This window comes from Xiphophorus maculatus, chromosome 11, assembly GCF_002775205.1.
Source record: "Xiphophorus maculatus strain JP 163 A chromosome 11, X_maculatus-5.0-male, whole genome shotgun sequence".
Taxonomy (NCBI): domain Eukaryota; kingdom Metazoa; phylum Chordata; class Actinopteri; order Cyprinodontiformes; family Poeciliidae; genus Xiphophorus; species Xiphophorus maculatus.
The window spans coordinates 18,934,064-18,946,204 of NC_036453.1; the positions used below are offsets into that span (position 1 = coordinate 18,934,064).

Genomic DNA, 12,141 nt, shown 5'->3' on the forward strand with positions numbered 1-12,141 from the left:
AGCAGTTCATTTTAAGCTTAGAATAATGTGTTCTTAAAATGCAAGTGTTTACGTTTTCTGTCAAACCTTTGTGCTGTGGAATAATAAAAAGAAAAGCAATTCTAAAACAATTGTGACTCCTGAAAGGAGACTAATGTGAGATGAATGGAGAGGAAATGGGCCAGACTGCAGGGGGTCATTAATAGGAAAGTCATAAACTTAAAGAGAACCTAGTTTCCTTTAAGGGTGCTTTTCCCGCAGCTTGTTCTCATCCCGCTCCGAAACGGGGTATTTACTAAAATGGGGGTAATCATGGGCCGCTCAGCTGAAAATGGGTAAGTAATGGTTGCATGAGTACATTTTTGTGGGAGCGTTTATTTCACCCCCCCTTTTTCCCTCCTGCTCTAACTGTCTGACCTCCCTCCTCCTTAACTCTTACCCCCCTCCGTGTTTTCCCATGGGCCTCCAATTGATTCAATTATGTGAACAAACAAATACCATATGCTTCTACTCAACCGTTCAAACCACTCCACAACAATTAGACATATTGATGCACTCATTTACCAGATAAATAACAGAATGAGGCAATTTTTTTTCTTCAGTACTGATCATTTGGTCTGAATTAATTTGGAAGATATTACTGGAAACATCAGAGAACCCCAACAGGAAGACAGTGAAAAAGTGACTTAAGGGAGGAAAGCAGCCAAAAGGAGGGTCGAGCAGGGACAGTCTGTAGCTGTAGTTCAGTGCTGTTCTTGTAATTTCTCCTACGATTCGGCCTTCGGCGTGCAGCTCGGTGAAGAGAAATGAAGCTAACACAACATCGGCATTCTTTAACTTTTTGTCGTTGTGTGAGACTGTTCGTGAATGGGCAGCGGGGAACAAAGCGGGCGGGGGGAGCAGTTTGGATGAAGGCACTATTGCTGCCATCCCCAGCACTTTGAACAACTTGTCAGCAAAGACACTGAAGAAACTGCGCTCTGTCACATTTGTGTACAAAACCCTTGAAAGCGCTTGCTGACCTGCCCATATCCTTTTATTGAGGTTCAAATGGCAAAAAACGTCCATTGTGTCTGGGAGAGTTCATTAAATTCATTGGTTTGACCTGTTATTTCTAGGCCAAAAGTCTACTGATTTGGAAAAATGTGAGTCAGCCACACCGCAATAGCAGACTGACCTCCACAGGGTAACAAACCCTTTTGAAGAGTGTTTCAAGGCTTTTATATGAATGGGGTCAGAGGGGAAGTTTGAAGCATATCCATAGCAGAACCAATGGATTTACATCAAAAGGAAATTTAAAATCATCCAAATATATTTAGTCCACTAATCACTTTTCATGTATTATTTTTGGTCAGATCAATTTTTTTATGCATGAGGACACTGTGAGAAGTATCACAACTTTTTTCCTGAAACAACGCTGTGCGAGAAGTTAGCAGATACCAAACGTTTTGTCTCAAAGACTGATAGGAAAGTTTGGGAATAAACACATTCAACTGCTTTAGTTCTCACAGCATCTTCACATTTAGATGTAAATAGGCTCATTAGAGAGGCCACACTGTTACGTTTGCATCTTCTCCTCATTTGTTCTTGTCAAAGAGGCCAGCGCCCATGGTAGCTCCCAGTTTTGCTTGTCAAACACATGTTGCAAATTGGCAATTTTTTGTTCTAAACTATGTTTTTGTTTAATTTTGTGACACAAAAATAAGCAGTAAAAGGTAAAGAATAACCTAAAAGTAGCTGATTTTGTTTCATTTATAGTACATGATTTTGTGCTTTAGACAGGTGCAGCGTTAACTAATGTATCCACAGTTGTAAAAACTCTTGAGATGACAGTAGACTGAACTGAAAAACTTTTAATTAAACACACTGTGCTCCTAAAAAAAATTCCAACATGCATTGATGATGCTATGTGAAAAACATTTTGTGAAATTTCAGCAATCTTTAAAATCATAATCTTTTTAATGAAAAGGATAAAACTCTTAGAGTTCATGATTTTTTTAAAAACATGTCTAAGACTCCAGACATGTACTTAGAAATCTAAATTAATCATGTAAATTGAGTTTACTTTCCCTGAGACATGAGGGGAGGAGACATGGATCACTCAATAAAGTTAAGCATTATTAACTGTTTAATCATGTTTAAACACTTAATAATGTGTTTAAACATTATTAAGCTAAAGATAATAATGTCTTTAGCTTAATTATGCTAAGAAAATCCTTTGTTTTCTAGGCTTTTCAAAAACACAATAGTTATATTTCACGTTTATTTGTTTATGTCGCTATATTTTCCTCATTGTGTATTTATTTTAATGTATTATTCAAAACAAGTCAAAATTTTAAATCTGCTTCAGTATAAGTACGGCTTCTTTTTACATATCTGTTATCTGTTTCTTTCATCAGCAGATTTTAGTAAACTGCGTGGTATTTTGTGCTGAGATTGTCAGCGTGGTTTAGTGGTGAGGATGCACCAAGCAGCAGCACTTGACCTGGTCTCAAACACATCACAGTGCCTCTACAACAGACCCAGGCATAAATTAGAGGGCCATGTATATCACAAGAGGACTCAAAGTAAATCTAATCAAAAAGTCTGAAAACCATCTAAGTGAAACAACCATTGTCTCTGCATTCTTGTTTACCTTTAAATTTAGGGATTTTTTTTTTTTTTTTTTAGTAAAGATAAAGATAGTAAAGGTTTTTTGTAAAATTAAAATCTTATCAAAATACTAGATGTTTTTGTACTATTTATTTAGGTGCTACAAGTAAATACAGCTGTAAAAACATATGATGTCGTATAATTTGTAAGTTCATGCCCAAGTGAGGTGGAAAGAGACTAGGAACTGTCCCACATTTGCTCAATAAAATCTTGATTAACCCCAAGAATTTGGGGAAAATACTTTGTGAATTGAGGCTAAAGTGGAACTTTTTGGAAAGTGTGTATCATGTTGCATAAGACAGTCAAACACGGTGATGGTAGTGAGACAGTTTTGGGCTGCTTCACATCTTCTTGACTTGACTGCCTTGCTGTAATTCATGGATGCACAAACTATCCAGAAGGTCCCAAAGGAGAATGTTTGGTCATTAGTTTGTGACATTAAGTTCATGCCAGCAAGGCCTCTATGTAACAGCTCAAAAATTTATATTTTATAGTCTCCTTGTCTGAACTCATGCTTAAGATGCTGTGGCATGATGATAAACAAGGTGTTTATGTTTGCAAATCCCCAGTGTAGCTGCATTAACTGAAACTGCAAAGAGGAGTTAGGCAAAATTCTTTCAGAGCTATAAAAACACACATATATATATATATATATATAATTTTTAATATGGCCCTGTTAATACGGCCAAGATTTATATTAAACAAATAGATACAATAAACACTGTAAAATAGTGAGATGATTTTGTCAAATGAAGTGAATCCTGACAATAAAGTCAGAATTTCAGACTTCATTCAATTTAGAAGCAAAAGAGTAGAGGTGTTTCTTTCAAAGCTCCTAAAAGTCTTTCGATCTGAGCCGGGTTTATATAGATCATTAAATTGTTTTAGACTTTTACGGCAGAGGAGAAGACTTGATCATCTCTAATTTTGTATGTGCTCACTGCCCTTGTTGATGTACAATGATTTGAAAAAATATATTAGGAACAAGACCCTTAAAAAACTAAAAAAAATAAAAGCAGCATTAAAATCCCTATTAAGACAATTTAGTCATCATAATCAATCCTGTGATGAACAAGAAGCCAGTTGAGTGAACAAAGAAACAGTTACCATCTTGCGCACAATACCATTATTCCCATGTGAGTCTTGAATTGATGTTGTCTCCTCAGCTCTGTGATGGAGAGTCGATGAAGTGTCTGAATCTTGATAATTGTTCATAACATTCACGCAGCAAATAAAACAAGCACAAAAGGTAATGCAATTTGTAGAAAGAATTATTGGAAATATTAGGCTTTCCCAAAGTATGGGGTTATTTTCAGCAAGAACTGTTACAACAAAGAAGTAATAAACTTTACCATAAAGTGGAGCAACACTTCTAAAAACAACCTATTTGGAGGTTTTCAGCGTTCATCTTGTGGATTATTTAATTAGTGGTGTTTTAATTTTAATCAAATGTGATGCCATATCTTTAATTCAACTTAAAAATGCAACTTTTTGTTTTTTATTTTGATGTTATGAATATAAATGTTAGCAGCCATGTTGTTTTCTTAGTGTCTCCCTCCCCATAGGTTCACCTGTAGAGCCCTATATCTGTCACTTCATGCTCCTTCCACTGACGGCTTCTCTTTGTCCACCTCTCTCTCTCTTTAGGATTCATTAGTCCCTATAGACTCCAGCAGCCCAAACATATTGCACCATTCAGCTGGTACTTATGTGTCATCTGTTATCTATTGGACTGGTGTTTCTGGTGAGCATATGAATGATAATCAGGCCTTTGTGTGTCCGTGGAGGTGCAGCGGGATCTGCAGCTTGTGATGTTGCCTCGGGGGGAGATTAGGAGGGGCAAACCGGCCCTCTGTGTCACCTCGCCAGTCACAGCGCCCATCCACGGCTGTCCCAAACCCCAGTGGGACCTTAAATCCTGTTACACTGTCAGCTAAAACCATCACTTGTGTTAAAGATGTGTGGGTGTTTAAGTGTGTGTACACATTAAGCGACGGGGTATAATGTCTTAAACTATGAATTATTCATTTCAAAAAGAAAAGGAGATATTGACTACATCTCCATAAACAGACTGCTCTCTTTATGTCATCAGGCACGAGATCTTTGGTTATAATTGCGTAAAAGAGCCCAGTGAAAATGTGTTCCACCAACGGCACAGCAGGCAGTGGTCAGCGTTATCATGAGGGTCGAATTTGAGTGATGGCAATTGTTCCGTCCTAATATCTTATAAATAATTTACAATATCAGGGGCATTGCTTCCCCCAGAATCAAACAGTTATGTTAAACGTTTTCCCAGCTGCATGTTGAACACACTTTAAAAAGAGAGTTTTGGAGGGTGTTAAACATTGGCCATTCAAATTATATCAAATTTAATTAAGCATATTAATTAGTTTTAGTGAAATTAGCTACTTCAGTTGGTAACAGATTTGTTGCTTTAGTCGTATTCTTTTTGTGCAACAATTAAGCTACAAAGTAATGTTCATGTAAAACATAACAGCGAGCTGAACTATAAGAAAATAACTGCAATGAGCATGTTGGTTAATTTAGTCTGTTTATTGTCTTTTGCAGAGAACAATAAGGTTGGGTTTTATTAAGCGATGGAACCTGCATCAGTATGTAAGTTGAATAAAAGTCAACTCAAACTTGTGATTGAAATAAACTGCTGGAGAAAAAATAAAACTTGTATCCAGCTTCCACTTGTGTAAGCTGGTTGACTAACCACTAATGCTGATGCTAGCAAAAATCTTTTTAAAATGAAATTTGGAAAAAGTACTACATTAATTTAAATTGTAACCACATTACTAGTTTATGGAAGTATTGTTATACAATTGGTCAACTTTAACAACATTAACCTTATTTTGGTAACAAATCTGGCCCACAGATTTAAATTAGAATTGAACTGATTATGTTGATTCACTTTGTTATTATTGTCAAAATGTGGGCAGCCCAGCTGGGAATGGTAAGGCTGATATGTTCATGAGGGTTGTTTTATAGGTAAGCTAGAAAAACAGTTACAAAAACTGGCATGTCTGCATGCCTGCGATGGACTGGCGACCTGTCCAGGGTGACCGGGCCTCTCGCCCAAAATGTCTTGCTAGAGAAAGGCACCAGCACCCCTCCGCACCCCACAAGGGCGAAGGAAAAGGATGGATGTTTGCATGCTGCTGCAAGTGGTAAAGTTGGCATCAAACTGTAATTAGTTTAGTAACCTTACTATTGCTAATACCTTATTTACAATGGCTGAGACATATTTGTTTTTAAAGCTTGATACAATGAATTTCAGGGGTTTGCTTTAATTATTTTAAAGCATTTTTATGCCTTAATCAGAAATTAATTACCGTTTACAAATGTATTTAACTTTTGATGAAGCCAGAATGAAATCAAATTAGAAAAATAGTCCTAATAATCTGTTACTTAAGTAATTATCTTATTGTAAGTAAATATGTTTATAAACCAGGCTGTAGTCTTACTAACAGTCTTTCAGGTGCTATGTAAAAGTCTTGATTCAAACCTGAAAAAATGTTGTTGCCATGTTGTTGTAACAGCTTTTTTTTAGTTAAATTATAACAGTTAGATTTTCAGCGCAGCTTCATGAAACACCATTAGTCCAACTTGTTTATATTTGAGGGGTTATGATAGATTGTATTCAGTGAAGTGTTTCACTTTGAGCTTAACTTAAAACAGTAAACAATCTTTGCACAATTGTATTGATTAAAATCTAACAATTTGTTAGTGCTGAGTTAGGCTGGGACGCAGCCTTTTCACAAGAGAAACAAAACGCAGGTATGGGGGTGATGGTGCATTATCAGAAGTGGCTATAGATGTATCTTTATTTATTTAGCTTCCAGTTTGTGCAGAAGCGCAACAGAGTGGTTATAATGTGAGAGCGCTATTTTCCTCGATTATTTGTCTCAGTAACAAGTGATCATGGGGAGAATGGGATTCTTTGCACTTCTGGCCCGCAGCCTCCAGAGGGAGGTCAAAACTATTTGTCAGTCTCCAGTTGGGATTGCAAATTAGGGATGAGCCTCCCCTGCGTGACGGCCCTGTGAAACCTCTATTCCTATCCACGGGATGACTGCTGTACATAATTTGAAAATTAGGGCCTTTGATAGCATCTTTATGTTCAGCAATAGGCACTGTGCCGCCCCCGCACACAGACTATACCTGCGGCTGAAAAAAAGGGATATTCACTGAATCGTTTATATGTTTGGTCTGTTTTATATCTGAGCATTCCCACATACACGCAGCCTGAGCTCTTTGTGATCATTTTAGAGCTTTTAACGTCGGGTGACATATTATGACATATCATTAACCTGTCACCTTCATTAAAATTTGAATAAAGGTGTTTTTATATGTTTCGAAAATCGCCACAAGGCTGAATTGCTTAATGGAAATTAAGAGACAGACTAATTGAAAACTGAAAATGACGCGCAGTGATACAACAGCTTTTCAGCGTCGGTGGTTCGGTCTCCTTTGCTCGCTTAACTGCTCCTAATCTGGTTTTAATGGCACAACCTAATTATTGAAGATTACTGGTGTAAATGTAAGGCAACAAGCCCCTTTTAGGAGCTCAAGACAGACAGCATCGCACTGAAATATTGATGCAGCCATTCTAGAACAGAAAAGCGCACTTGGTGAGACACCTTTACGTTTCTAACCCTAAATTTATTTCGGGTGTTGTCTCCTCTAAACGTAGGTAGCAAAATAAATCACATTCTACTCTTTACTCACACGTTACGACTGCGGTCCCTTTGAAGATGTTGTTCAAAAAGGACTTAAAGTGAAAGAAAATGTTTTCCTATTACTTAATTCAATCGGAGCGCAAGGCGGGGGCTTGACGCGCAGCGCGCAGGGCTCCTCTATGACAGAGTCGCCTTTGTTGCGTCTATCCGCCGCTGTCACACACTTTAATTCGACTCTCTTTCTCTCTCATTGAAAGCCCTCCACAATGACATTCAATGAGGGCCGCGGAGTGAAAACCTGGTTATTTTTACATATTCTTTCCCCCTCCGACTCGGCAGGGGCCCGAGCAAAGGAATTAATCACTGCTCTTTAACAGCGCTGCCTTCAGGCAATGACTTGTCCCTTTTTTTTGTGCCCAGAAATGACACATTAACCCTAAAATGGATATGCATAAACTTTACATTCAGCTGTTGCGTGCATGTTTATGTCAGTGAAGGAGCCATACAAGTACAGAAGACCTGTATCAAATGCACAAAAAGATGCATATGTAAGATATTACATATAAACCAGTAAAATTATTCAAGTTTTAAGCAGAGCTGTACATTTAATGTTTAATAATAGCTGAATCCCAATAATCAACAACTTCATATTGGTAATAAAATGTGTCTATTTCAGCTTGAATGAGACATTAGTTCAGTGGTCTCATACAATGTGTGTGGAGCTGACCTGAGAACAGTCACACCTGGTCCATGCTCTGTTTAGGTCCTCTTTGAGGAACGTCTTATGGCAGAAGAGCGCGCTATTTTAGAGCGCGCTATTCATGTTCTGACATTCAGTCCAGTCATGTGTAGCATGAGTGACATTCTCCAAGACAGAGTGACAGGGCAAAGTCTGAATGTATGTTCATTTTTACAAATATACCCATATACCCAGATAAACTTGTATAAGGATTGCACTTCTTCTGCTGCTGCTGCCTCTGTTGAGTAAGGGCAGATTTTTATCTCCAGCACCATTTGCTGTAAAAAAAATAAATAAAAAATAAGAACTGCAGCACATCAGCTGCTAAAGGCATGAAAGCCAAAACGTTCAAAGAGGCATCCTTCATGCCAACTCAGGTAAAAGCAGCAAAATGTTAGAATTTCATCAATAAACTTGATTTTGTTCAGTATTTCTGAATGGAAACTGAAAGATGTAAAACATTACTGAAGTGTTTCTCTCCACATCCTTTCCTATGAGGTGGCATTTAAACTTTATTCCTTCTAACAACTAAGATGTGCCATTCTTTTGCAGTGACTGCCTCCAGCTACGAAGATCTTTGGCAAGTTTGACTTCAGTTTGAGTAACTTGATTGAACAATAAGTTGGATACGAACTTGATTTCAGCACATTTCTCTACCACAAGTCTTACAACAGTTCCTACCTGATGTATTCAATCACAATTTGACCCATATGAACATATCATTCGTCTGGTCTTTCCTTGGCCAGACAAATGAGAAGAAATGAACCACCATCCTTATTTGAATTCTAATCCAAGTATTTAGGCTGAGTTAGTCACTGAAACAAAATAGGTTGTGGAATTTATGTTGGTGGAATTTACACAAATTTGAATATTACATTTAAAATCGAATCTGTTTCATTCAAATAAAAACTTATATTAATTGCTGATATGTAATGGATTCCAAAATCAATTTTTAAAAAAGATTACTACTCAGTATAGAACTCCTGTGAAACTAGCTGCTGCTGGAAGCAAACTTAAATTTGTGCTCTGTGAAAACATTTAGGTCTTAGCCTTTAATAAACTCATTGCACCTCATCCTTATAAACTAATGTGGCTTACCATTCACTTCCACTAATTAGAATGAAGGTTGACTTAAACAACATAATAAGTTAGATTTTCACCGGAGGAATAATAAGTTGGGGATAGTTACTAAAATGAAGTGTTAACATTGTTTGAGCTCATTAACTATTATTAAGCAGTACATTTACTAAGTGATATGCTTGACAAAAATTTAGTAATGAATGAATTATATTTAACACCGTACAGTTATCAGTTTTACAGTGAAATTTGGCACTTTTGTCTCGTCTCTCAGTTGTATTTAACTCACCCTGCTTAATATCTGAGAGGAAACTTAACTTAGTTCCTAAATGAAACAGAAACGCTTTCTCCGGACATTTAAGCTTGGCACTATGATAGAAATGAGAGTGATGATAAAAGGGAGAATGGGTAGTGCCGCCTCTCTCGGCGTGGGTGGGGCTGACAAGAATAGACTACATTATGCAGTTCATTTAGTTAACAAGTGAAATAATGGGGAAGCGTGCAGTGGGAATGCCTAGAGAAAGGCACAAAACCCTATTGAGAGCTCTCGGCCGCTTACAGCGTAACCGTCACATGGCCGAACGGAGTCCATCCGCAGCTATTTAAGGCGAGGCCGTGCGCCTTCAGCACCACTTCGCTGTCCACCGTGCCACTGAGCGCACACTGACGCACCGAGTGACGCAACGAGGCTCAGACTACAGCCACGCCGAGCAACACGTTTTGCAAACATGCCGAGGTCTTTTCTCGTGGATTCCTTGATTTTGAGGGAGGCCAACGACAAGGGGAGCGAGAGCAGCCCGCCTCTGTTCCCTTACGCGGTGCACTCGCCGCACCACCCGCACGGGCTGCCGGGTTCCTGCCACTCCAGGAAAGCCGGTCTGCTGTGCTTCTGCCCGCTGTGCATGGCCGCGTCCCAGCTTCATCCTTCTCCTCCGACCCTGCCGCTCCTCAAAGCTTCATTCCCTCCGTTTGGCTCGCAATACTGCCACTCCGCTCTATCCAGGCATCACTCCACATCAAACAGCGTGAACCTCAGCCACGCTCCAGGGATATACCAAGCTGCGTACACGGTTCCAGACCCAAGGCAATTCCACTGCATCTCCATCGGTGAGTAGAGGCAGATATCACCAAATGTAGATAACTTGATTTGGTTTTGGTTTTGTTTTTTCATTGCATGCCGGTTTTTAACAGTCTATATCACTTTTTTTTATTTTTCAACAGAAAACAACAATGGAAAACTTCAGAGTAGCAAGCGCATGCGTACTGCCTTCACCAGCACGCAACTTTTGGAGCTGGAGCGGGAGTTCACCTCCAACATGTACCTGTCCAGACTGAGGCGCATCGAGATCGCCACGTACCTGAACTTGTCCGAGAAGCAGGTGAAAATCTGGTTCCAGAACCGCAGAGTGAAGCACAAAAAGGAGGGCAAGAGCGGCGGGCAGAGGACTGGATCACACAACTGCAAATGCTCGTCCCTGTCCGCCGCCAGATGCTCGGAAGAGGAGGACGACGACATTCCCGCATCTCCATCCTCGTCAGAAAAGGAGGATGTGGACCTGTCTGTCTCCCCGTAAAAGTCTCACAGAACTACTGCTGTCTGAAATTATTTTTCTGATCTTCTTGAGATTTGAACGCTGCCAAAAAAAAAGAATGAAGGAAAGAAAAGAAAGAAGACTGGGCCAGTTGTGTTCAGTCGTTTGTAATTAACAGATATTTAATCAGGGAACTGCTCTGAATTATTGTATAGCTGTATACACGTTGTACGTATTGTATGTAGTTTTTTTCTGAAAACAGTCCATTGTTGTTGCCAATCCGATGAGCACGGTGGACATATCTGTAAAGACAAATCCCCAGTCGATAGCAACATTGTTATTATTTGTATATTGGGGTGGGACAGTTTGGTGAAAATGTGGATTGAACTGTTACCTAAATAAATCTCCACCACTGTCACATGACCAGGACCACTCTGAAATTATATCTCCGGTGTACCTGAAAAATATTTATTTATTTAAAAATGCTGATACTTGAATAAAAATTATAATAAGCCGTACAGACTTTGTTGTTTTGTGAGATTAATGTTGGACGTTTTGCGCACACGATTGCGCACAGACATTTTTGCTATGCTCCAGAGAAAGAGCTTTTAAATCCAATATCAAAATATTGTGTAGTAAAAACAGATAATTTCTGATTATTAGTTAGATTGTTTTTTTGTTTTTGTTTTTTTTTTGTAGTATGGTTTTTTTTTTTTTCAATGAAAATATTTCAACGCAATGGCTTCCAATTTGTGAAAGCGCGCGGTTGTGATGTGTACAATTGCTATTTCCAGAGAGAAGCATCAATTTCAAGCAATTTTTTTCAGGTAAATAACATGTTTCAATATCATCTCATTTAGGCTCAAATTAATGGACACATTGTCGTTTTCAGGAATATTTTAAATTCGTCTAAAACAATTTGGTTGTTACATGCCCAGCATGAGCTTTATCCAACAAGCAAACAAACCTTTATTAATGGATGGGAGCACGCTGAAAGTTTTATTCTTCATTTGAACTGATAAATTAAATTCATAATAACCTCTATTACGCTGCAGAGACAAAAGCTTTATTGTGATGGGGCTCTTATACGCCTTTCCCTGGGGAAAACCAGCCCTCATATCGCTGCCTTCTGGGCTCCTTTCAGCTCCTCTGCCAGCTGAAATGATCTGGGTTGTGTGAGCGAGTTAATAATCGCAGCGGGTGTATAAGAGCGTATCTTCAAGATATCGATCTAACATGAAAATAAATGAGGAGTGAGAGCAGTTTTGTGTCCATGACAAAGATTGTTCCCGTTGTCAGCGCAGCTTTTCTCTAAGATGCGGGGCCGTTTTTTTTTCACCAATGCAAACATTCTCTGCTTGACTATTGCTATGTTTTAAAAAATTCAAAACATAAACTTATATGTCAACCTGTAGTTGTGTTACCTAAAGACGAAACCTAAAATTAAAAAGTTTGCGGTGCTTGGTTAATTTAGACG

General features: G+C 38.6%; 1 protein-coding gene across 1 annotated transcript; it reads left to right on the forward strand.

The window, feature by feature from the left end:
• Positions 1 to 9,775: 9,775 nt before the first annotated feature.
• On the forward strand, positions 9,776 to 11,173 carry gsx1 (GS homeobox 1). Its single transcript, XM_005802920.2, has 2 exons — positions 9,776 to 10,239; positions 10,354 to 11,173. Exons 1-2 carry the CDS (start codon positions 9,861 to 9,863, stop codon positions 10,704 to 10,706), a joined length of 732 nt encoding a protein of 243 aa, XP_005802977.1. The 5' UTR covers positions 9,776 to 9,860; the 3' UTR covers positions 10,707 to 11,173.
• Positions 11,174 to 12,141: the final 968 nt, after the last annotated feature.